A 26,735-nucleotide genomic window follows, 5' to 3' on the forward strand; every position below is an offset into this window, starting at 1 on the left:
CAAAACCTAAGACCTGAAAGATTCACACAACTCTCACAGCCAGCTGTGAGACTGAAGAAGGAGCATTTTGTCTACTTAAGATTGGCAACTGGTTCTAAAACTGTGATCATGTTGTCATTCTAATGTCAATTGTTCAGCTTGCTTTATCCGGTGAAACCACATCATGTGGAAAGAACTCAGATGGCGTCAACATTCAAACTCAGCACCATACCACTCACAGATTGACAATCAGTAGTTTACATTGCTCCAGATGCTACTGATTACATCTACCTAAGTAAATGTGTTATTGTAAAATAGAATGATTAAGCTGCAAAGATGGCAGTTATGCAAAACAAGCTACATGAACCAATCCTAGACATGTACATTTCTAGCTAAATTAGGAATAACCTTTTTCCTGTGGATTGTCATCATTGTAACTGTGACGAAAAATGCACATAAACACAAACGTTCCGACCACTAAGATCCAGCTTTGAACTTGCAACCTCAATCATCCTCAGAGTGTGTGGATCAGATCTTCTGCTTTTCTTTGATAGTCTCATAATGCTAGAACACTCTTTGCTTCCAGTTGCATTTGCTCCCCATAACATATCATGTTGGTATTTTATGAACACAAGAAAAAAAAAAAGCCTGGAGTACTTTTTGCCAAACACCATTTTATTATACTAGAGGGGAAGACACCAAGTGGGATAGAGCATGAAAGGCTCAAACATGGGCAGGAAGTGAAATATTTTTACTTAGATATTTCAGTGTGCTTGGATGGTGAATTTTGGCCTTTGGTATATGGACGACTGAGGGCAACATTGGTGGACCAAAAGCGTTGGATAAAAAGTATTTGTGACATTGTGAGGGTTACAGCAATGACGCCGGCGTGTATCGCGGTGACTCCAACATGGTGACGGCTTCAGAAGTGAGTGACCCTCTGTAGTCGATCGGGCATGTCGTGGGAGCATCAGGACAGCAGCAACGGAACAAGATGGCGGAACGAGAGCACGGAGCGAGCATTGTCGTCAGAAAGCAGAGGAGAGGAGGAGAGAAGAGAGAGAAACGAACCAGAGGAAAAAGCGAAGTCCAAGACCTGCAAGGTGCAAGCAGCGGAGATACTGGAGCCCTTGGATATCCCGCTGGGAGAAGAGGAGGACCCAGGAGCCAAGGACCACTCTCAAAGCAACGCTCTAGAGGCCAGTACTCCAAGGAGGGAAGCGGAGGCTGGGTTTCCCCTCACCGCGGCCTTGGAGGGTCTTGGGTCCAGGCTAGTGCCCAGTGCGCGTTCATTTTCACTTAAGGATTGGTGGTACAGTTTGCGGGCCACACCTCCATACAAATGCTGTTGTTCCCTGCACATGGGCACCCCTCACGGTAAGGGCACTGGTGAAAGGAACACCCCCATCACTTAAACCATAAGGACAACAGCCTGAACTCTTTTCTTTTTGTTTCTGCTCCTTCCTGAGGAATATACATCGATGCTGAAGGGAAACCTGGGAACAAGAAACTAGAGGAGATAACATCCTGCCATTTGTGGTTTGGACTGCCTTTGATTCCTTGAACCACATTGAGGACATTGTGAAACAAACCTACGCCCCCCGCCCCTCCCATCTGCGGAAAGCGTGCATCCAGTAAACACTCCTACACTCAAGAAGCCTAAAAGAACCTTATGTGAGGGAGGGCTTGTGGCATCAGCCGTGACCATATCATGACAGACATACAAGTACTTACTTTCATAAATTCTCTTTTAGGTGGGTACTCAATCTAACCACAGATTTCTCACTTTAAATATTCCCAGGTGCCAGACTTGATGCAGAGATTATTCCAGCAATGCTCCCCAAGCGAAGTTATGAGGAACTGTAGCTCACCAGGGTGACCTCATGTTGCTCGAGAATTGGCAAAGCAGTCTTGCACATAAGCACCACCCCTGCACACTGGCATCTAGCTCTTAATCTTTCCCCTTCCATGTCCTAAGGCGCAGAGCACGTCAAACAAACTGGAGGTGACCATCATGCCACTATGTACCTCGGACCTTATTGTGATGTTCATGAGTCCACTCTACAGAAAGGGGAGGTTGGAGCGCAGAGAGGAATCTGTTGTTGATTACATTATGAACCAGAAAGTATGTTTTCAAAGATAAGTAACTAGTTCTTTCATTTAATACTTCTAACCACAGAATTCTCACTCTCAGAATTGATACCACAGCAGTACCTCCCAAAGGTGGAAGGTTTCAAAACATGAAGTCTTGTAGGATCAAGCATGTAAAATGGCTCTCTCATCGGACTTGGCTGCCAAGGCAGCAGTGTTCATTGATATGTATACTGAAGCCCACGTTGCAGCCTGGCAGATATCCAGAACTAGCCCTTCCCGCCCCATGCCACTGCCATTGCAGAAGCCTCGGTCTAGTGGAATGAGCCTACAAGCATTCTGTGGGGGGCTCCTCCATTGCCAGAGCACAACATGTTTTAATGCAGAGGACTATGCACCTGGACATAGCCCTCTTTTGCACTTCCCTTCCTTTCTTGGTAACATCCAACCTCACAAAGAGATGATCATTCAATCTGGGAGAGGCGTGACACAACAGCCAGAGCAGCTGACCAGGGAGCCCAAAGCTCATGGTTTGATCCTCAGTGCTGGCAGCAGCTCAGCTCAGCATCATGCGAGTCTAGGCAATAGCACACTTAATCTCCCAAATGGCCCCCAGCGCCAGGGTACCCTTACGGATGATAAGTTGTGCTTTACAAATCTGGAATTATATACTAGTATTGCGTATGGTCAATGTAGATAGTCAAAACTCTCTTTGGGTCATGCAGGTAGCGCTTGAAATTGGGGGTGTAGTGGAGTGATAAATGTTCTCAGGGCTATCAATTGACCACCTTTGGAGGAAGGCACCCGAATCCACAGCACCAATTTCTGAGAAAGAAGAACAAGTTACTTACCTTCGGTAATGCCTGATATGGTAAAGGCTATCTAGCTGAGGGTTCCTTACATTAGAATTATTCCCAGGCATCAGAATGGATCCGGAAATGATTTGTGAGCTGTACCCCTGCGCGCCATTAGGCGGCGTCATTTGGCTCCCCCTGGAACCATTGACGTAGGCACCAGGAGTGACGTTCGCTTAGCTGATATAGGTGCCAATCAGGAGCGCTGATGTTAGTCACTTTTTGTGACTTTTCATGCCAGAAGCGCTAAACCACGAAGTGCACTGACCACTGGTGTAGAAAACTAGGGCCTTAAAAGTGGAAAGGCATGTCCCTAGACATCTGTTCGCAGAGTGGGGCAGGCTAAGTGGATCTGTAAGAAATCTGCGGGTTGATAGAGTCTCTACGATATAAGGCATTATCAAAGATCATTTTCATCTATTAAAAACCTGGTTACATTCCTTACCTCAAAATACATACCCAAGCAATACTTCCCTGGACCTTCCTTCAGGACCAAATGAGCAAAGTGCCAATCCCTACGGATTTGACTGTTCAGACAGTAGTGTTTGGTAAACGTGTGCAGGGAAGCTCACATTGCTGCCTGTCAGATGTCCAGCACTGGAAACCAGCTGATCCGCACCACCAAAAGGACAAAATTCAAAGAACGCCTGGACAACAACACCCACAACAGCAAGGAACTCTTCAACATCGTTAAAGAGCTCTCCAACCCCAGCGCCTGCAACAATGACATCACAACCTCGCAAGACCTCTGTGACTCACTCGCCTCGTTCTTTCACCGCAAGATCGCTGACATACACAACAGCTTCGGCGCACAGACCACACACCCCTTCACCGAACCAGCGCCCTCCACCACCATCCTCTGCAACTGGACCCCGATCAGCACCGAAGACACCACCCGCACGATGAACACCATCCACTCCGGCTCCCCTACCGACTCCTGTCCACACCATATCTTCAACAAAGCCGACTCCATCATCGCACCCCAACTCCGGGACATCATTAACAGCTCCTTCGCATCAGCCACCTTCCCGGAGAGCTGGAAACATGCCGAGCTCAGCGCCCTCTTGAAGAAACCTACAGCGGACCCCATGGACCTCAAGAACTTCCACCCCATCTCGCTCCTCCCTTTTCCTGCCAAAGTCATCGAGGGAGACTGTCAACAAACAACTCTCCGCCTTCCTCGAGACTAACGGATCCCTCGACCCCTCGCAGTCTGGTTTCCAAGCAAACCACAGCACCGAGACCGCCCTCATCGCAGCTACCGACGACATCAGGTGCCTGCTCGACAACGGGGAAAGAGCTGCACTCATCCTCCTGGACCTCTCAGCAGCCTTCAACACCGTGTGTCACAGCACCCTGATACAACGCCTCAGCAACACCGGAATCCAAAGAACGGCCTTGGAGTGGATCGTCTCGGTCCTCGCCGGAAGAACCCAAAGAGTCCGCCTCCCCCCGTTCCCATCCGCGGCCACCGAAGTCATCTGCAGCGTTCCGCAAAGATCCTCGCTCAGCCCCACCCTCTTCAACGTCTACATGAGCCCCCTTGCAGCCATCGCACGCCAACACAATCTGAACATCATCTCCTACGCTGACGACACCCAGCTGATCCTCTTCCTCACCAACGACCCCACCACCACCAGAGCCAGCCTCCAGGAAGGAATGAGAGACTTTGCGGAATGGATGAAGCTCAGTTGTTTGAAGCTGAACTCAGACAAGACGGAAGTCCTCGTCCTGGGACCATCTCCCTCTGCCTGGGACGACTCCTGGTGGCCCCCTGCACTGGGCACCACCCCCAAGCCAACGGACGATGCTCGCAACCTGGGCTTCATCCTGAACTCCTCCCTCACGATGTCCAAGCAAGTGAACGCCGTCTCGTCATCCTGCTTTAACACCCTGCGCATGCTTCGAAAGATCTTCCGGTGGATCCCGACTGAAACCAGGAAGTCGGTCACCCAGGCCCTCGTCACCAGCAGACTAGACTACGGGAACACCCTCCACGCTGGAATCACAGCCAAACTTCAGCGCATACAGAACTCCTCTGCACGACTCATCCTGGACATCCCCCGTCACAGCCACATCTCAGCACATCTGAGAGACCTGCACTGGCTCCCTGTCAACAAGAGGATGACGTTCAGACTCCTCACCCACGCACATAAGGCTCTCCACGACATGGGCCCTAAATACCTCAACAGTCGCCTCGCATTCTACACACCCACTCGCCAGCTTCGATCCGCCAGCCTCGCCACCGTCCCACGTATTCGCAGATCCACCCCCGGAGGAAGATCCTTCACCTACCTGGCGGCCAAGACATGGAACTCCCCACCCACCTACGGCTGACCCAGGATCATCTCGCCTTCAAGAAACAACTCAAGACCTGGCTGTTCGAAAGTAGCGACTCCCCTTCCCCCCAGCGCCTTGAGACCCTAGCAGGTGAGTAGCACGCCCTACAAATTTGCTTAAGGATTGAATGATTGATTGATGGTCCAGCCATGTCCAGAGGCAGAGAGCCTCTCGACATAGGGTCCACATCCCCACCCCGCCCTGTTTGTTTCAATACCACATTGCGGTGGGTGTTGTCCATGTATACCTGCACTACTATTCCCCAGACAGAGGAAAGGAATGCCTTCAGTGCAAGAAGAATCGCCCGGAGCTCCAGAAGGTTGAAGTTAAGCCCGGACTCCGCTGGAGACCAGAGGGCTCTGATCTCCGCCTCTCCCATGTGGCCGCCCCATCCCAAAAAGGAGGCATCCATCACCACAGGGTGGTCTGGTTAGGGAAAGGAGAGGGACCTGCAATTGACCCAATCCTGGTTCGTGAGCCACCACTGTAGTTGTCAAGCGGTGCTCTCCAAGATCTGGACGGAATCGGGCAGATTCCACTGATGCTGTGTGTAGGAGAGTAGGGTCTGCTTCCTATGGTCCCCCCCACTTTTTGTTTGCTTTACTGGTTATCGACTTAGATATTGCTGTGGGCCTGCTAATCAGACCCACAGCACAGATGTACTCTCTCTAAATTTACACCATGTACTCTAGGTACATCCACAATTGGGAATTGGTTCACCTTGTCAGTCCCTGTAGAAGTGTACCCTAGGTACTCAGGGCATAGGTGTAACCAAGGCCTACCAGGGGCTGCAGCATGTATTATGCTACCACTGGCTGGCCACTCAAATAGACACAACTGGCTGATCACTCAGCTGGGGCAAGGTCGAGTAATCACGCCTTGCTTAGGTATAGTATTCCTATACCTACTTATATATAGATTCTCCGGGCTGCTTTTTCAGCTTGCCCCGCCCTTCCACTGGCCCTCCTGAACAACTCCCTTCTGCTTGGTGAGGTCCCCAGCCAGTTTAAGAACGCGGAGGTAGTACCCATTTTAAAGAAACCCAACGCCGACCCTACGGTTATGGGCAACTTCCGTCCCATCTCCCTTCTTCCCTATCTAAGCAAGGTTCTTGAGTCATATGTAACCAGCATCCTCAGTTCTTTTATTGAGGACTCCAACTTCTTGGACCCTCAGCAGGCCGGGTTTAGACCCGCCCATTCGACTGAGGCGGTCATTCTCTCTGTAATGGAGGAACTCCGTAGAGGGGCCGATTCTAACATCAGCCAAGCCTTGATTCTCTTGGATCTGTCGGCGGCCTTTGACATGGTCGACCACACCATCTTGGTCGACCATGTCAAAGAGGCTGGTATCGGAGGGATGGCCCTTGATTGGGTCCGTTCCTTCCTGATGAACCGCCACCAATCTGTCCAACTCTCCCAATTTTCGGCGGACAGGATGAAACTCACCTGCGGAGTGCCACAGGGGTCGTCTTTGTCCCCACTCCTTTTTAATCTGTACCTCACCCCCCTGATCCGCTCCCTCCGGGGAAGGAATGTCACTGCATTTAATTATGCAGATGACATTCAGCTCATTTTCAATCTTGACTCCTCGCAGGAAGCGGCTCAGGACTTCCAGTCTACCCTCTGTCACATTAGTAACTGGATGGGCGCTCACCATCTCAAACTTAACCCCGACAAGACGGAGCTTGTTCTTGTCGGAGGTCCATCCAACCCCTGGAACTCTACCTTCTGGCCCCTTTCCCTTGCCCCCCCCCCCTTGTCCTGCTGACAAGGTAAAAAGCCTGGGGGGTCTACATTTCACATGATCTTTCCCTGAAATATCAGGTCAGTGCTACAGTGTCTTCCTACTTCCACCAGCTTAGAAAAATTCGTAAAATAGCCCACTTTCTGACCACTGAAGCTCTCACCCTGGCGTTGCTGGCATTAGTCATCTCTCGGATCGACTATGCCAACGCCTTGTATGCAGGTATCCCACAATATCAAATCAAAAGACTACAGCTGATACAGAATCAGGCAGCCCGCCTGATTTACCATCAACCAAAACATCATCACGTCCGTCCTCTACTCAAAGCCCTTCATTGGCTTCCTGTATCGGAGCGCTGTAAGTTCAAACTAGGCTGACTGACCCATAAATCCCTGGCCGGCATCGGCCCCTCCTTCATTTCGTCTCTTCTGCACCCGTACGCCCCCTCCAGACACCTCCGATCTTCCCACCATGCACTCCTCCAGACGCCTAGGTTTAGGCGCAAAAAGCACGGAGGCCTCAGATTCTCTTTTTTGGCCCCCTCACTCTGGAACTCTCTACCGTTGGAACTTAGACTTTCCTCCTCTTACCCTCACTTCAGGTCTCTCCTAAAAACTCACCTTTTCCGCTGTGTTTACACATAAGCTCCCTCTCCCTCCCTCCTTTGTCTCCTCATGAATTAGTGAATAGCGCCAAGAAACCGTCCGGTGTATGTTGCGCTCTATAAATCTTTTTTACATCACATTTACATTACATTACATTACATTACATATAGATTCATAGTAACCTGTAAGTCACTCCTATGGCAGGCCTTAACAATCCTGGAGGCAGAGTGCTTGGTTATGTGTGAGATGGTGCTCTAGCATGAGCTGAGCCTGTCTGCAGCTTTCGGAACCATGTCCTTATAGCTGTTCTGTGATATCGCCATACCATATACTCTTAAGTGCATTATAATCCTCACGGTTAATGCTAACTTTGGTTTGGCTTTATCTAAACATGTTGTGTAAGGTGTCATACGCTTTGGAATACTACCCTCTCGCCAATTCTGGCGACGGGTAGAGGGAGAAGACATGTTGTTGCTGACTATCCCGGTTAAAGTTAACCAGAGCCCGAGCGTCACAAAATGGACACTACTGCCACCGACACAAGTCTGACCTCCTGCTGCTGGGAGTCCTTCCAGTCACAGAGGTTTCGACAATAGGTTTCCTGTCTGGGGAGGTGCGAGCACCACCCCAGACAGGACGGACTTTGTGTATTGGGACAGGGAGGGCTGAATAGAATGAGACACTGCCTGGGGCACACTAGGTGCTCCATGCATACCCCAGTTCAAACCGGTTGCTGGGGCACTCCAGCCCCAGCTCTGGTGCAAAACTGAACAAAGGAGAGGGGATGTAACCACCCCCTTCCTGGTCCCACCCACAGGAGGGACCTTGTCAGCAATCCAGCCCCTTTTAGTAGTATAAAGGTAGGAGCTGAGTCATGAGACTTTAGATTTGATCCTGACTGAAAACTTGAAACGAAACTCTGGACCTTCGACATTCTGCTGAAGCTGAAGACTGAAGAATCTCCCTTGTGGCCAAGGAGTCACCACCCTGGGCAACCAGGCACCATCCAGCAAATCAACGGCTTGCTTTGTCGACGTTCCCGCCGGAACCCGAGCACAGAGCCTGACAAGACCCAGACTTCCAGACCTCTCTGACCCTCTCTTCACGACTGCAGCATAGCTGAGATCCGCGGAGAGGCGACGAGACTCGTTGGACCGGACATCTTAAAAAACCTGCAACTTGCTACCTGTGCAGCTCCTGAGGTACCCTCGAAGCTGTGCACTGGGGATTGAGAAGCCCCGATCCCGAGCTCCATCTGGAAGAAGATCAGCCCCCCACACTCCACGATTCCTGCGTGGGGCCCTTCTGCGCTTGTTCTGCTCGACGCGTTGGCTGGTTGCTGGCAGCCTCTGTGATGACAATCCGTTTGAACCACATCGCTGGCCTGGTTGCTCCAGACTGGCCCTTGCCTCCCTGCAAAGGTGAGGCACCCCAGAGCTTGCTGGTCTGCACCAGAAGCCCTCTGTGTACTCTGCGTGGGTTGCCTTTGCCAAGGCTTGTCGACTCGAATCCAGAAGTCGACCCCTCCATCTGCGAGATCCTTCGTGGGACAGCCCGTCTCCAGCACCTGGTCTTCGTCGAAGCCTCCTGGTCCAGGTGGCTGCCAAGACAAGCTTCAAGACAGCACCTGACTGCTCCTCAACGTCGTCTGGTTCCTTCCTGGTTCCACCCGGTCGCTAGCTAGTGACCCAGACACTGTCCCCTCTACTTTCAGGCCCTCTTCATCCTCGATCCACCCTTGGATCCACCCGGACATCTTCCTCCTGGTTGCCTGCAGCATCTTTCTTCAGGTCTCCATAGGCTCCAACAACGAAACCCGACATATCTTCACACCTATGCACCCGCCGTCCGTGGGTGAGGTAACGTGAGTACTTCGGTGCTCCCAAGGGTATTGACTATCCAAGTGTCTAAGTCTCTAGTTGTTTCCTCCTAGCTCAACTGGAAGGTTCCTAAATCCTTCTATATCTAACTTCTAAGTTCCCATTGACTTTGCATTGAATCCCGCGTGTGTGTAAAGACACTGCACGCGCCGCCTGTGGGCCTCCTACTTCTAAACTATTGTTGAGACAGTGTAGCCCCAGCGATTCCCTAGGCCCTAGGCCTTTCCTTTTCCCGTGACGTGGTACTTATACCACTTTCTTAGTAAATGGTTTGCTTCGCCCCTAGGGCCTAACCGTAAATTGTGCAACTTAACGTACATCAACTAAGTGTCTTGTTATGTGCTTTGGCCTCTGACCTCATAAAGAGTTCAGAGGAGTGTGTTGGAAATAAATACATATATATTTTATATATATATCCTGTGTGGTGTCCTTTCATTTTATATTCAAGGGGTTAGATAAGGTAAAACAGCTGGCTTTACACGCCCTCAAGAGTTTTTTAGCCTAAGACTGTTCTGTCCACGCTACCACTAGGATAGCTGGTCTATAAGGTTGACTTACAACCATCACCATAAGGGTTGTTTGGACTGGTGCAAGGTGATCACTAGAATAGTGAACACCATATACCAGGCCAACTTCTCACACTGTCCCACTGCAGATCCCGCATATGCCACCTGGCATGATCGATCAGCAGGATGCAGGAGGCCATGAGATCCAGCACCCTCAGGGTCATTCTGATTAAACCGGGACAGAGGCTGAAAGATCTGAATCATAGCCCGAATATCCCCGAAACTGTGTTGTTGTGGTACTGAAAATTCTGGACCCTGCTATTATGTGGTACCAAAGCTCTACACTCGTGTCAAAAATATAATCATACCATGACGAATTTGGTATCGGCAGACCGGTAATGATTGGGACATTATACCTATGCATTTGCGTCATGATTGAGTGACGAAATCACCCTTAAATCATAGTTTTGGTCTTGAACCCTCTGGTTCCATTTTGTGAGCGGCATCCATTTTGTGATTGCCCTTACATAGTCAAAATGACCAAGGCCGAATTCGATCTAAAAGGACACGTACACCTTTGCTGACTCCTCTGTGACCTGGGCGAGCTGACTCCACTGCCTCAAGCCAAACCTGTTCGGGCATTCCCCATCCCAATGGCCGAGCGAGATTAGCATCAAAGCACAACATGTCATAAACCATTCATCGCATACAAGCTACGCTTAATCACACACACACACCTGTCCCCGTTTCTTCTTTATGACTAGTTTTACAAGGAGGAGGTGGCCTATTTTATTGGGGGTTCGTCAATATCTGATGGAAGTTCTGGACCTTGCTGGGTAATCTATCACGAACTGGACAAACTGAAATGTGGACTTGTCATCATGACTCTGCTTTTTCTTTGTAGTGAAAATATGTATATGGCCAAACTGTAAACCTAGGAATTCTTGCCTGAAGCTGATATTTGTGTATAAAAAGAGAAGGCTGGTTCTGTAAAAACGAGCAGTCTCCTGAGAACATACATGCGCTATATGCTGTTGTACTTCTAGGATACCGGTTACTGGTTGCAGCCAATAAACTTGATCCTTGACATCACCTAGAAGACTCTGTGTTTCTGTGGTCCGAAACAGGAAGAACTCAAGAGATCTTTGGGTGTTCCCCCGGCACCGCCGGGTCCATAAAAACCCGGTACCTCAGTTGGCGCCCAACTCGGGGCGGTATCAAGCGGTGTCGGTCCAAGCCAGATGTTCGTGAGGAGCTTTGTGTGAAAATTCCAGAGGACGGCCAGCCACTTCAGCGACCCCTGTATGTCGACGTGGTTCCGAAGGTCTTTGCTGCGAGGTTCCCCGCGTCCCGACGGCTACGAAGGACTGCTGCCCTGACTATCGCACTGTTTTGGACCCATTGATGCTTGGTAGAGCGAAACGATAGACGAGTCTTCTAGTGACGTCATCGATCTTCGATACTTCAGTTAAGTATAAGTGGAGCGTCTCCCAGTCCTTAGTTTGATTCTTAGTTTTGGTATCCTTGAGATACGCTTTGATTTGGAACTTGCAAGCGCCAAAGCTGAGGGACTCGTGTATTCACGAGACTATCGTATTTGATAATCCTTTGAAGTTTGAAGCTAGACTAGAGAGCGAAGATGCCTGGTCTTAGCAGACTTGGAAACTTGTTGTGTCTTTGTTGTAATAGGGATTCCCGATTAGAGGATTCGTGTCCGGTTCCTCCGATTGGAACTCCAACATATGAGCTCTATGTGAAGCATGGCGTAGGCCCTATCACATATAATGAAGTGTGGATCCGATACACCAGAAACGATGGTGTCTTAAAATGGCCTCAATCTGGTAGTTTTGACACAGAAATTTTAGATAATCTAGAGGTGAAACTGTTTAAGAAGAAAGCCCGGCCGGCGATGTTTGACTCCTTTCGCCTATGGCGCAAAGAAGCCAAACAGAAAGAAATGAAATTAGCAAAGAAAAATAAACGAGGTATGTCGATGGTACAAGCTGCCATTGCATTCAGGGATAATGAGGAAGAGCAAGAGAGTGAACAAACGATTAGAAGTAGGAAGTTAGCAGTAGATAAATGCTACCCAGTGTTGCCACGTAAAGGACAAGGATCAAAAGAGACACCTGAGAAGGATCCTTTAATGTCCCATTTACTGAGTTCTCTACCTCCATATGCGCAGTGCTACCGCACCACAACAACCTTTAGTTGCACAACCCCCTATTGTTGGACAACAGGTTCTAATACAATCACCAGCTCCTCTTCAGCTGGTTTCTACTCCTCCGGCGCAGCCCTCTCAAGGGCCGCCGCCTTTGCTACATACTCCATCTGCTTTTTCTACGACTTCGCCTACTGCTCCAACTGCTTATCCTAATACTCTTTCTGCTACTGCCTCGACTTCTGCTTTACATCAGCCTGTCTTTTCTGGCGTTTCTGCCTTTCCGTCAACTTCTCCTTCTGTTCGGCAGAGAGTAGCAAACACTGTTACTGGTCTTTTCCCACCTTTCTTTGGGTCGCCTAATACAACCCCTAACACAGAACGCAGACAGTTGCGGAGTCGACTGCCTGACTATCAAGAGAGAGAAGTACTGAATGAGTTAGCACGTAAATGGGTTACCAATACAGTAAAATATGATGTTCAGTCCATTATGGAAGTCTTCCGTCAGTGGGAAGCATCTACACAGAGATATGTATTTGAACAGATGTGTGTATATCTCCGTGAAGATTTGAGGGGAAATGATCCAGAGCACGACATGCCTGAATTATTCCGTGTACGGTTCAAGTTCGCAGAAGGCATGATTGTGGGTGCCGATGTAGAACAAGCGATTGAGACGTTGTTGTCTTATAGGAGTAAAGGAAGCAATTCTCGATCACTTTCTGAGCATGACATGCCAGGTAGGAAAAAAGCGCGACAGTATCCCATGAGAGAGGTTCCCGCAGTTTGGAGGGAAGGTGATGCAAATGCGAATCCAGCCATTCCGCCGCATTTTCAGCGTGTATGGGTACATGTTCCCTGGAAAAGATCTGAGGTTTTAGCGCTCAAGCAGACATTGCCTGATCCCCGTAAAAATCCTGCAGGATATTATAAGGAGTTATCACAGACTGCCAGCTCCTGCATCATGAATTTAGCCTTTATGGGGAAAGATTTGTCATGCAGATCATGACCAAGAGTTAGGTGATACATGGGTTAATATTACTGCTGCTGATGCTAGACAAATTAGTGACTCTAAGCCCGAGCCTTTGGTAGCAGAACTTCCTGGTAGAATTATTACGTATATGAAGACTTTGATGCCCGAATTGCGTGTGAATTGGGACAAGTTGTCTGCGTGCAAGCAGAAGAAAGATGAAAATGTGTCTGACTTCTTCACGCGGTTTGAAGAGACCTTCGTTGATCATAGTGGTCAGGATATTGTTTGTTGACAAGTTTGTACATAATTTGCTTCCTGAACTATGTAATAAGTTGAAAGATTCAGAAAGTGCTTGGGCTGTTTCCACGTCAGCACAGATTTTAGCTACAGCCCAGTACTATGAGAATAGACGCAAAGATAAGCTAGAGAAGGCAGATAAAAAGACTAAAGACTTGAAAAGTAAAGTCCATCTCCAGCAAGCTTATCCGCCTCGTACTGCTAGTCAGCACGATTATCAGCAACCTCAGCAGTATTCGAGAAACTCACAAAGAAACGAGTCTTCTCAACAGCGTTTACCGTATGGACCGAATCAGTGTGCGTATTGCAAGGAAGAGGGTCATTTCAAGAATAGTTGTCTGGCTTTGTTACGACGTATGAATGGTGTTACTGGTGCAAGAGGGCGAGGTGTTCAACACGCCCCTAGAGGTAGGGGTCATGGAAACTTCCCCCAGAATGCTCCTTCTTTCCCGCCTCAGAATTCTATGAATAGTTTTGACCAACAGAATAATGCGTTTTCTAGGACAGCTCAGTACTATGCTGATGACTACTATGCAGAAAACGAGAATGAGGGTAACGATTGCTAGGACAGCCATGGACAAAGAGAGGGAGTTGTTTCAGTTCCAGTAGATCAGAATGGACCTAATGTTGAGGTGATTTCATCAGGTGTGTCAGAGCCTTTTCTGTTGGATACTGGTGCTACAAAGAGTTCTATCATGCACTCAAAGCTCCCTGGCGCACCTTTGTCTGGCGAAATGAACGTTTCAGTAGGTTTTTCTGGCGCCCCGGTTAGAAACCCGATTTCTAGTCCTATGTCCCTTTCTGTTGGGCCATGTGAATTAGAAGCACCCCTCATTCTTACAACAGGTTGTGGTGAAAACTTGTTGGGATTGGATCTGTTAAAGAGACTTTATGCGACTTTGTACTGTTCTCCTTCGGGAGTACAACTTACACTGGGTAAGAAAGTGGTTTCTCCAATGTATTTGTCAAGGGAGAAACTTCCAACAGAATTGTCTTCTCTTCCAGATATACTTTGGGCTACTGGCTCTAATGATGTGGGTCTTTTGGAAATAGCGCCATATGTAATAACATTGAGAGCCAATGTTAGGCTGCCACGTACTCCCTAATACAAGATCTCTAGCGAAGGCAAAAAGGCGTTGTTAGCAATTATTTATGATCTGATTGAGAAAGATGTTATTGAAGAGGCAACATTTGCAATAGTCCTGTCCTGACGGTTTTGAAGCGTACTGATCCTTCCCAATCACCTGTCTATAGGTTTGTGATTGATCTTAGAGAAGTGAACAAGATTGTTGTGCCACAGTTTCCAGTTGTTCCTGATATCACTGCCCTATTGACTATGGTTCCAGCTTCAGCCACTTGGTTCACGGTGATTGACCTGAAGAATGCTTTCTTCAGCATCCCGATTGCCGAAGAGAGCAGAGATATTTTTGGCTTCAATTTAGGAGGCCGAAGTTTCCGCTTCAAACGCGCTCCTCAGGGCTACTGTGAAAGTCCATCGATATTCAGTCAGGCTCTGAAATCACAGCTTGACATGATTGTTTTACCCGATGGCGCGACACTTATTCAGTATGTAGATGATTTTCTGGTCACTGCAGATACTGAGGAGATTTGCAAGCAAGCCACTTTGTCATTGTTGCGTCATTTATGTGATCTGCTCCACAAAGTCTCTCTATCAAAACTTCAATATTGTCGACAAGAAGTGACCTACTTAGGTCACATCTTATCGAAGGAGGGAAGGAAGCTGACCCCAGAGAGAATACAGGCAATTGCAAAATTGAGTGTCCCAAGGACACAGAGAGAAGTGCGTGCTTTCTTGGGCATTACATCATATTGCAGACAATGGATACCGAATTTCTCCTTGTTGGCCAAACCTTTGGTGGCATTAACTTGTAAGGATACACCGTGGTCTGAAGAGTGTCAGAAAAGTGTTTACGAATTGCGTGATGCATTGTGTTCGGCTCCTGTGTTGGGTAACCCTGACTACAGTAAGCCTTTTACATTATACGTCCATGAGAAGGTAGGTTGTGCATTATCAGTCCTGACACAGTCCTTTGGGGATAAACAGCGTCCATGCGTGTACTTTTCAGCAACTCTAGATCCGGTAGCTAAGGCATTGCCAAGTTGCTTGAGGGCCACTGCAGCAGCAGCTGACTGTATTCGACAGTCTGCTGGGTTAGTAATGAACAATACGCTAATCGTCAGGGTCCCACATGCAGTAGACATTCTGTTAAACAGAACAAGGACACAGCACTTCACTAGTGCTTGATTGTCAAGTTATGAGCTGACACTGTTAGCGAGTCACATACACATAAAGAGGTGTGACACACTAAACCCAGCCACGTTATTGCCCATTCCAGTTGAGACAGATGAGGTCGAAAAACATGACTGCTGTCTTAGGACAGAAGAAGAGACAAAAGGGAGAGTAGATTTACAGGACACTCCTCTTCCTGAATGTAATGATACTTTATGGGTTGATGGTTCGTGTTTCAAGTTGCCGAATGGTGATACGACTGCAGCCTATGCTGTAACGACATTGCATACGATTGTTGAAGCTGCACGTATCCCACACAATTCTGCGCAAGCAGCAGAATTAATTGCACTTACAAGAGCATGTGTGTTGGCAAAAGGAAAATGAGTGAATGTGTACACGGACAGCCAATACGTCTTTGGCGTGGCTCACAGTTTTGGACGATTGTGGCGTGAACGTGGGTTCTTGACGTCACATGGTACAAAGATCCAACATGGCCAGTTAGTAAATGAGCTTCTCGAGTCACTGACCTTGCCACTACAAGTTGCGATTGTGAAATGCAGTGCACACAAAAAGGTGAGGGATGATGTTGGTCGTGGGAATGCGTTTGCAGATGAAGTTGCAAAAGAGACTGCAAGGAACGTGATGAGTCGAATGTATGTTGCAGGTCCTGGGAGATGGATTGGTGATGTGGGTATGTGTGAAGACACGATTGAGAGTGTGGATTAAGAGTGTGAAGTCCATCCAAGCCGAAGCCACAGAGAAAGAGGTGAATGAATGGAGAGAAAGAAAGGGTAGATTGGATGCGAATGGTTGCTGGATTGAATTGTCAGAGCATCAGAGATGGTTGTTACCCGATGCGTATGTGCTTGCAGTGGTGACAATGGCTCATGGAATGGCTCACATCCGTGTGAAAGGTATCTGTAAGTTGTTGGCTCCAGTATGGCAGAATAGTGGAATCCCTAAATGTGCAGAGAATGTGGTCAAGAACTGTATGGTGTGTCTGAAGTACAATCCTGGTAGGGGAACCCCAACTCCAGCTGGTCATCGCTACAACGGCACTCTAAAGTTGAAATTGGCCGAGATTCAAGCAAGCGCAGGTCTCATGTGGCCTGACGCCCTGCCCTTGGCACTCCTATCGACAAGAATGACTGTTCACTCTAGAGTGGGACTTAGTCCACATGAAATTGTGTTCGGCCGCACGGCCAACATATGGGGAGTGCCAAGGCCCACAAGGTTCAGTGAAATAGAGCATCCTGTACTGCTTGACTATCTGTACTAATTGACGACTAAATTGCGTGTTTTACACCAACAGGTCCACAGTTCTTCCCCGCCAGCGTCTGATGATCCAGGCCACACAATTGAACCTGACACCTGGGTCCTGGTGCGCAACTTCCAGCGAACCAAGAACGAGCAGCTTTGCTGGTCCGGACCCTCCCAAGTATTGCTGGCTACCCGCTCTGCAGTACGTGTCCACGGCAAGAAGAACTGGGTGCACGGCACCCATTGTAAGAGGGTCCCACTGCCTCTGCCTTATGACCGGTGGGTCCAGGAGGGAATTGCTGACTCTGAGGCTGAGACTGTGCCTGAGTAATAGGATGATGCTACAACAGCATCTCAATGACTTTATGAATACTGACCTAGACTCAGATTAGCATGAGTATAGGTTATTGCCTATATAAGGGCAAAAGGAGGGTCTGTGGTACTGAAAATTCTGGACCCTGCTATTATGTGGTACCAAAGCTCTACACTCGTGTCAAAAATATAATCATACCATGACGAATTTGGTATTGGCAGACCAGTAATGATTGGGACATTATACCTATGCATTTGCGTCATGATTGAGTGACGAAATCACCCTTAAATCATAGATTCTGTCTTGAACCCTCGGGTTCCATTTTGTGAGCGGCATCCATTTTGTGATTGCCCTTACATAGTCAAAATGACCAAGGCCGAATTCGATCTAAAAGGACACGTACACCTTTGCTGACTCCTCTGTGACCTGGGCGAGCTGACTCCACTGCCTCAAGCCAAACCTGTTCGGGCAGTCCCCATCCCAATGGCCGAGCGAGATTAGCATCAAAGCACAACAAGTCATAAACCATTCATCGCATACAAGCTACGCTTAATCACACACACACCTGTCCCCGCTTCTTCTTTATGACTAGTTTTACAAGGAGGAGGTGACCGATTTTATTGGGGGTTCGTCGATATCTGATGGAAGTTCTGGACCTTGCTGGGTAATCTATCACGAACTTGACAAATTGAAATGTGGACTTGTCATCATGACTCTGCTTTTTCTTTGTAGTGAAAATATGTATATGGCCAAACTGTAAACCTAGGAATTCTTGCCTGAAGCTGATATTTGTGTATAAAAAGAGAAGGCTGGTTCTGTAAAACGAGCAGTCTCCTGAGAACATACATGCGCTATATGCTGTTGTACTTCTAGGATACCCGTTACTGGTTGCAGCCAATAAACTCGATCCTTGACATCACCTAGAAGACTCTGTGTTTCTGTGGTCCGAAACAGAAAGAACTCAAGAGGTCTTTGGGTGTTCCCCTGGCACCGCCGGGTCCATAAAAACCCGGTACCTCAGTGTGTCAAGAACCGCTCTGATGAAGAGGAGCTTCTGAAAGGGAATCAGGTGCGACTTCGGCACATTGGAGAACCCCAGCATATGCAGGAGGTCGGCTGTAGTCTGGAGGTGGGATACGACTGCCTAGAGCAACCAGTCATTGAGATAGGGGAAGACTGAAACCTCTGATCTGTGCAGATAAGCTTTGACCACCGCCATCACTTTGTTGAACACCCGAGGGGCGCTGGTGAGGCCAAAGGGGAGCACGGTAAACTGAAAGTGCTTGTGGCCTACCGTGAACGGCAGGTAACGCCGGTGGGCCGGCAGGACGGGGATGGGTAAGTAAGCGTCCTGAAAGTCCCGCAGTCTTGCGAGTCGATGTTAGACAAGACCTGAGCAAGAGTCAACTTTTTGAACCTCTCCTTCCGGAGGAAGCAATTAACGTCCCTGAGGTCAAAGATAGGACGCAGGCCCTTGTCCTTCTTGGGAACCAGAAAGTAGTGGGAGTAACAACCACAACCTACTTCTGGGACAGGGATGAGCTCAATGGCTCCCTTGGCTTAGAGAGCCGTAACTTCCTGCTGGAGAAGGGCCAGGTGATCCTCCGACATGCAATGGAATTGCGGTGGCATGGCTGGAGGGGTAGTCACGAAAGGGAGGGAGAAGACCCTTCTGACTATTTGCAAAACCCACCTGTCCGAAGTGATGGTGCGCCAGTAGGGGAGGTGATGGCGAATCATGACGCTCACTGGCGTTTGATGGGCCTGAAAGGACGGCCTAGTTGGGTTTGTAGCCTGCTGCAGAAAGGGGTTGGTGGACTTGGCCGCCCTCTGGCCCCTGGATCCTCGCCGGTTGTTTCCACATACCCTGACTGGGTAACTTGCTGCGGCCTATAGCCCTAGGTGGGACGTGGCAAGGCACCCCTTCTGTAGATACGAAAGGGGTGAAAATCAGACTGCACCGGATGGGAGGAGAGGCCCAAGGACTTGGCTGTAGCCCGCGAGTCCTTGCATCGCTCTAGGGCATTGTCTGCTTTCTCACCAAAAAGGCGACGGCCATCAAAAGGCACATCTATCAGAGTGTTCTGGACATCCCCTCAAAAGCCAGTAGACCTCATCCAGGCATAGCAGCAAATCGCTACAGACGTTGAAATGGTCCTGCCCAGAAAGTCGGCGGTGTCCAGCCCGTGAGAAGTTGGCCCGATATATGATGCTCACTAGTTCTAGTGATCACCTTGTATCAGTCCAAACAATCCTTATGGTGATTGGTTGTAAGTTAACCTTATAGACCAGCTATCCTAATGGTAGCATGGACAAAGCAGTCTTAGGCTAAACTCTTTTGGCATGTGAAACCAGCTGTTTTACCACATATAACCCCTTGACTACCAAATGAAAGGACACCACACAGGTAGTTATGAAAATAAACAAGATATTTATTAACTAACAAACACCTCTGAACTCTTTATGAGGTCAGAGGGCTAAGCACATGACAAGACTCTTAAGAAAAATACGTTAAGTTGCACAAGTTACAATGTTGCCCTAGGGGCGCAAGAAACCATATACTAAACAAGTGGTATAAGAAAGTCGATACAAGGAATGGAGCTGTTGAGAGGCTGTAGGATCGCTGGGACTACAATACCCTAACTTAAGGTAAGTAATAGGAGGCCCACGGAACACGTGTGCAGAGTGTGAACTCACACGCGAGATGCGTAACAATGTCTATGGACAGTATAGTTCAAGAAAAAGGTGAGTACGGACAATCCTGACTAGTTAGGACTAAAACGACTGTGAATCTGGACACTAGGAGAGTCAATCTACCCTTGAGCACCGAAATGCTCTTGTTACCTCACCCACGGACTGCGGGTGCATAGGTGCGAAGTTATGTCGGGTTTCTGCGTTGAAGTCTATGGAGCCTGAATAAAAAGACGATGCAGGCGACCAGGAGGAAGATGTCCGGTGTGATCCAAGGGTGGATCAGGAATGCTGAAGACCTGAAAGCAGAGGGGACAATGTTCAAAGTCACTAGCCAGTGACTGGAGTGGAACCAGGAAAGAACCAGATGCTGTCGTCGCGACGCTCGACTCCGCAGCCACGTGGACCAGGAGGTGTCTTCAACGACCAGGATGGAGGCACAAGCTGTCCCACGCAGGCTCTCGCTGTTGGCGGTGTTGGTTCCGGATTCGGCATCAACAGGCCTTGGCAAAGGCAACCCACACGGTGAGTGGAAAAGGCGTCTGGTGCGGACCAGGAGGGTCCGGGGTGCTTCTCCTTTGCAGGGGAGCAAGGGCCAGTCTGGAGCAACCAGACCAGCGGTGTTGATGTCGTGGATCGTCGTCCAGGAGGCCACTAGCCAGCCGGCAAGTGACCAGACAACGCGTCGAGCAGCAAACAGGCAGAAGGGCCCCACGCAGATCTCGTGGCTGCTGGAGGGCTGGTGTTCGGTGCAGGAGCTGCTCGGGGCTGGGGCTTCTCAGTCCCCAAAGCACTTCGTCTAGGATACCTCAGAAGTCGTGCTGGAAGCGAAGTGCAGTTCCTCCAAGATGGCCGGTCCCACGTGTCTCGTCGCACCCACGGATCTCAGCTGTGCTGCAGATGTAGGTAGAGGTCGGAGAGGTCTGGGAGTCCGGGTCTCGTCGGGCTCTGAAGTCTGGATCCTCGAGGGAAGACGAAAAAGTGAAGCCGCTGGACTCTTGATGGTGCCTGCTTGTGCAGGGTGGACACTCCTTGCCCACAAGAGAGATTTCTTCAGTCTTCTGTAGCAGAATGCCGAAGTCCAGAGTTTCTTCTTGTAAAGTTTTCAAGTCAGGATTAATCTGATTTGGAATGGGACCAGCTCCTACCTTTATCCTGCTAAAGGGGGCTGCACTATCACTAGGTCCCTCCTATGGGTGGGACCAGGAAGGAAGGTGGTTACACCCCCTATCCTTTGTCCGGTTTCGCACCAGAGCTGGGGCTGGAGTGCCCCAGCCACTGGTTTGAGCCGGTGTATGCACAGGGCACCTTTTGTGCCCCAGGCATGTCTCATTCCTTTCAGCCTTGTCCTACCTAATACACAAAATCCTGTCTGGGGTGGTGCTAGCACCTCCCAAGGCAGGAAATCCTTTGTCCAGGCCTCCCTCGGTATAAGGACTCCCAGCAGCAGGAGGTCAGACTTGTGTCTGTGGTGGCATTATCCATTTTGTGATGCTGAGGCACGAGTTAACTTTAACTGGGGTTCACAGTTACATACATGTCGTGTCCCTTTAGAAGGGAGGAATGATACCCCCGTCACCAGAACTGGCGAGGGGGTAGTATTCCAATTCGTATGACACCTTACTCGACATGTTTTGATAATGCTATGCCAAAGTTAGCAATAACCGCGAGGTTATAATGCACTTAAGAGTATATGGTATAGCGTTATCATGGAAACAGCTAAAGGACTTCGTTCCGAAAGCTGTAGACAGGCTCAGCTCATGCCAGAGCACTATCTCACCTAATTCCAAGCACTCTGCCTCCAGGATTGTTAAGGCCTGCCATATGAGTGACTTATAGGAGTAAATGTGTCCATTTTAGGTTTAGATATAGGTATACTATATCTAAAGCAAAGGGTGATTACACCACCTTGCCCCAGCTGATTGATCAGCCAGTTGTGTCAGATTTGGAGGGCCAGCCAGGGGTGGCATAATACATGTTGCAGCACCTGGTAGGCCTTGGGTTTACTTATGCCCTGGGTACCTATGGTACACTGTACAAGGACTTACAAGAGTGGCCCAATACCAATTAGTAAATGCACCTAAAGTACATGGATGTCAATTTAGGGAGAGAATAGCTAGGCTGTGGGTCTGATTAGCAGGCCCACAGCCAGGGAAAGTCGTAAACCAGTGAAGCAAAAAGCAAAAATCTGGGGTGACCATAGGATTGCAGACCCGACTCTCCTACACAGCCCACAACAGATTGCAAACAATGCTGCATCTCTCCCAGCGGCAACAGCCTGGGATAGCACTGCCCGGGCCTCTTCTGGACACTGAGGTAGCACTTGCGCCACCGTATTCCACACAGAGTGTGAATAACGACCCAAGAGACATGCAGTGTTGAAGGACCGTAGGCCTAAGCTGGTGGAAGAGAAAACTTTCTTGCCAAGGTGGTCCAGCTTCTTGAATTCCCTTTCCGGTGAAGACGCTTTTGGAGGTGGAGGCTTGGACCTATGTGGGGTGTAGGGAGAGGAAAGTGGGGTCGCCTGGAGCCGGGCGGTGGCGTCGGGGGATCATCCTGTCCACGGGAGCCCCCGCGTTGGGCCTGGACCACGTGCCCAAAAGGACGTCAGTGAGGGCCTCACTGAAAGGCAGCAGGGGCTTTGAAGAGCTCACTACTGGTTGAAGCACCTCAGTCAGAAGGTCAGTCCTGACCTCCACCGTAGGAAGCTCGAGGTTGAGTGCCTCGGTCACCCTACGAAACACCACAGCATATAACGCTCCCCCCTCCGTAGCCACGGTAGGAAGAGACAACATGCCAAGGTCGGGTGAAGTGTTAAGGCCACTGGCATCCCCCAATACCTCTCTCCAGTCCTGCTCAGTCTCTAGCTGGTCAGTTAATGAGTCACCTGACCCCTCTCAGTCCTCTTCACCCTCCTCTGGCTGCCAAACAGGCTGAAAATGGCCAGGGTGTTACACCTGGACAAAAGTACTCATCGGTGTCGGATCTGGCGTCGACCGGCGCCGGTCTGACTCAGTGTCCACGTCGGAATGGAGGCCAGGGTCGATGCCGGCTGGAGAGCCGACCGCGGCGAACGCGGTAGTGGTGCCGAGGAAGCAGCGCCGGCGGAGGTGTAATTAGGTCAACCGGCACGATCCAGATCCAGGCCTGGATCCAAGGAGGGGCGCAGATCTAGGCCCCCCAACTGAGTCCGCGGGGCCGAAAGGCACACCCGCGGGCCGCTATGCCCAAAGATTACTTGCATCGCCTCGTGGAATGCAAGAAGCTGGGCGGGAGTCCCTTCGGGCCCCGGAAAGGGAGGGAAGCTTGGAGTCGACCCATTGTCCTCGTCCTATTCGGCCGACCGACGAGGAGAAGTCGAAGAACGACAATGCTTCTTCGACTTCTTCTTATGCTTCGACTTACACGACCCGAGTGCGAAGACTTCGATGACTTGTCGGAACGGCGATGGCTCCGCGACCAGTCCCTCGACCTTCCTCTCGACCGGGACCTCAAACGACAAGGAGCTGACTGTCTTAGTTCAAGCAGCTTTCGGGACCACTCCCGCAAAGCCTTCGGCGTCAACAACTGACAGTTGGAGCACGACTTGGGGTTGTGGTCGCACTAGAGGCAAAAGAGACACATAAAGTGCGGATCCGTCACTGAAATCAGCCGGTTACAGGAAGCGCAGGTCTTCAAACCGGGCATCCCTTGTGCACCTGTCCGGAGTCGAAGACTCGAAACACTAAGTCGACAAAAGTCGAGAAAAACTTATTCCAACAATGACTGGGGTACTGCTGTTCGCGGATCTGCGCTGGGTGGCGCGGAAAAAAAAAGAACTGACATCAGTGCGCGAGGGCGGCGTCTAAGTAGCTGCAGCGACGTCATTCCGGCGACCACAATGCCGATGACTAACGCGGAGCCAACCAACGCCACCTTCTGACGCGCAGAGGTACTACTGACGAAAAAACTTTCCGGATCCAGTCTGACACCTGGGGGTAATTCTAAGGTATGGAATCTATAACTAACGTGTTTCTTTCAGATAACTTTAGTAAGTTTTAAGATTTTCTTGACTATATCCCAACTTCAACTGCCAGGCAATAGTTTTCTGTTATGGAACTCTCCCAGTTCACTCCTTATGCTCAAAATGGAAAGCCCTTGTAGATGACAGCAATATTTGCTCTGCTTAGTCACAGACAGAAGAAACTAGATTACATTTTTTATTCTTCTGCCAGGATATGAGCGTTCGAGAAAGCACTGAATCCGGTCTACTTGAAGACAGCTAGTATGTAGACAGTGCAATGTGACACTTAAATTTCTGAGGGAGGAAACAAAAAGAAAACATTATCGGAGATGTCTCTAAATACATTTCAACACTGGAGTTGGATCTTAAGAGCCATGGTGTTGGGGCTGACATAATTGCTCGAATTTATTTGAAAATCTATCTCTATTTTTATGAATGATCTAATCAATTTTGCCAATCTTCGATGTGGAATCCTCTTGTTATAGGATGTATTATCTTACTGTTGTATCTTATTTTATCATGTAAAATTTCCTTTTTTGCGTGTTATTTGCTGTGCGTACTTCTATGGTTATCTTGACCGAATAAAGTATTCTTACTACAAGTAGAATAGGCACATGTTGTGCAAGTCTGCAGTTTTCTGCTGTCACGGCCTGTCTTGAATCCTGCGGTTTTCAGGCAGGGAGTGGGGGGAGGAAATACACCTCTGGCACACTGTCTTCAATATAAAGTTTAAATTCACCAGAAAAAAAGAGAAAATTGGTAGTGGGAAGGGAACAGGCATCAGCACATAAAATGGCAACTCTGCTCCATCCCTACAGGGACGGTTGAAGTACCCTTGGAGTCACAGGGCACCACCTACTCACGTGTGGGAAGGATTGCTGGAAATATCTCTGGATCCAGTCTGGCACCTGGGAATATTCTAAAGTAAAGGAATCTGCCGTTAAAGGTATCATCAGAAACCTTCTTGTAAAGTGATAGAGGGCATCACTTAAGGGTCACACTAGCAGTAACAACACACTAGAAGAATGCAATGGGAATACAATGACTGTATGCACTCTTCTGTATCAATTAGGGCAGCAATTAATTTAGTCATATTGAACACCTACTTCGATGCCTCAATCTTCAGGTCGGCTTCATTCTTCTCTAGTTCCATTATCCTCCTTCGATCTGCATCACTTATAGCCTTGTTCACACTGTTAGCGAGATCATCCCTCAAACTCTGCTCAACCTTTTGTGCTTCAAGATTGATTTTAGTTAACTGAAAAAAAAAAACAGTTATGGATAAGTAAGTGTTAGTTTTGTTGCTACTATTTTATCACTTTATGGAATAACTAAGAAACGGCAGATGGGCAAGGCTTGTCAGGCATGTACCTTCCTCATTTTCTCATCAGACAATGCCCTTTAGCAAATCATATCAAAGGGATTAAAAACAAAGTTAACAGAATCTAATACATTTATTTCATACTAGTTGCCACATCCAAGTATAATCAACTGTAAGTGAAGCCTTCCATTTGAACCAATTTTCCAATCTGAAAAAAGAACATAGTTTCCCTGGAAAACACATTTTATTTAAGCTTACAAATTCACTACAGATTACAAGTTTACTGGCACCTCTGACAGATGCTTGAACCTGAGCTGTTATCTTTGTAGCCTGATCAGAACATGGGCTTTTGACTCTTTACTGGTATGTATGTATGTATGTATGTATGTATGTATGTATGTATGTATGTATATATATATATATATATATATATATATATATATATATATATATTCACTGAAAAAAACATAGGTTATAGACCATATATAGTTAGGAATTTGCATTTACAAAACCTTGAAAATTCGCTGAAAAAACCATAGGTTAGAGACCATATATAGTTAGCTGGACATTTTATTGACATAAAACCAATGAAATTCCATATATAATTAGTTGCACTAACTATATATCGCGCACCCGCAATCCACTGCTGATGATGACATAGAATTTTTAGAAATCCCATAGAAAAAAAATCCTAACTATATATACCTACTGGCTATCGCCAGTAGGTAATATATATATATATATATATATATCATCAAAAGTTTGCCCTGCAAATGAGCGCGCACTCCACACAGGCAAGTTGGAACACCAACATTTATTTCACAGTAAAGCAGGCATTTTAGTCCGAGGTTTTTCCAGTCTCTTGCCTGACGCGTTTCAGAGAATCCATCTCCTTTTTCAAAGGCATGTGAGATTTCAGCATTAAAAGCACAACATTCTCCGCTTGCCAACTTGCCTGTGTGGAGTGCGGGGCATATATATATGGGAAGGCACAAGGGAGGAAGCCCTTGAATGGGTTAATTTGTTAAACATTAATAACATCAATCTAAAATTTACCTGTACCTTAAGTCCAACTAATATTTGTTTCCTAGACGTAGAACTGTACATTCTCAACAACATGTTAGAAACCAAACTTTACAGAAAAGAAACAGCTGGTAATTCCATTCTCCATTATACCAGCTTCCATCCCAAACACCTAATTCGAAGCATCCCTTACGGGGAAATGCTGAGAATTAAAAGAATTTGCAGCAATCCCTCAGATCTCTCAATGGCACAACATGAATGCAAAGAGCGATTCCTCGCCAGAGGTTATCCCATGCACATTATTCAAACTGCCATGGACAAGACTAAGGATCTGGATAGAACTCTTCTTCTAGTTCCTAAAGCCATCAGAAATCCCCCAACCCCACCTGTGATTAAGCCAACGGAACTTGATAGTGCCAGGCTTATTGTGCCGTACAGTATCCA

General features: G+C 48.3%; 1 protein-coding gene across 1 annotated transcript in view; it reads right to left on the bottom strand.

Annotated features, from left to right (window-relative positions):
* Positions 1-26,735, bottom strand: part of CEP290 (centrosomal protein 290) — a 1,386,965-nt gene that overhangs the window by 747,329 nt on the left and 612,901 nt on the right. The window contains exon 28 of the mRNA XM_086918001.1: positions 25,054-25,205. Coding sequence (XP_086774127.1) covers positions 25,054-25,205 — 152 coding nt within the window. The remainder of the gene's footprint in view (positions 1-25,053; positions 25,206-26,735) is intronic.

This window comes from Lissotriton vulgaris, chromosome 1_1, assembly GCF_964263255.1.
Source record: "Lissotriton vulgaris chromosome 1_1, aLisVul1.2, whole genome shotgun sequence".
Taxonomy (NCBI): domain Eukaryota; kingdom Metazoa; phylum Chordata; class Amphibia; order Caudata; family Salamandridae; genus Lissotriton; species Lissotriton vulgaris.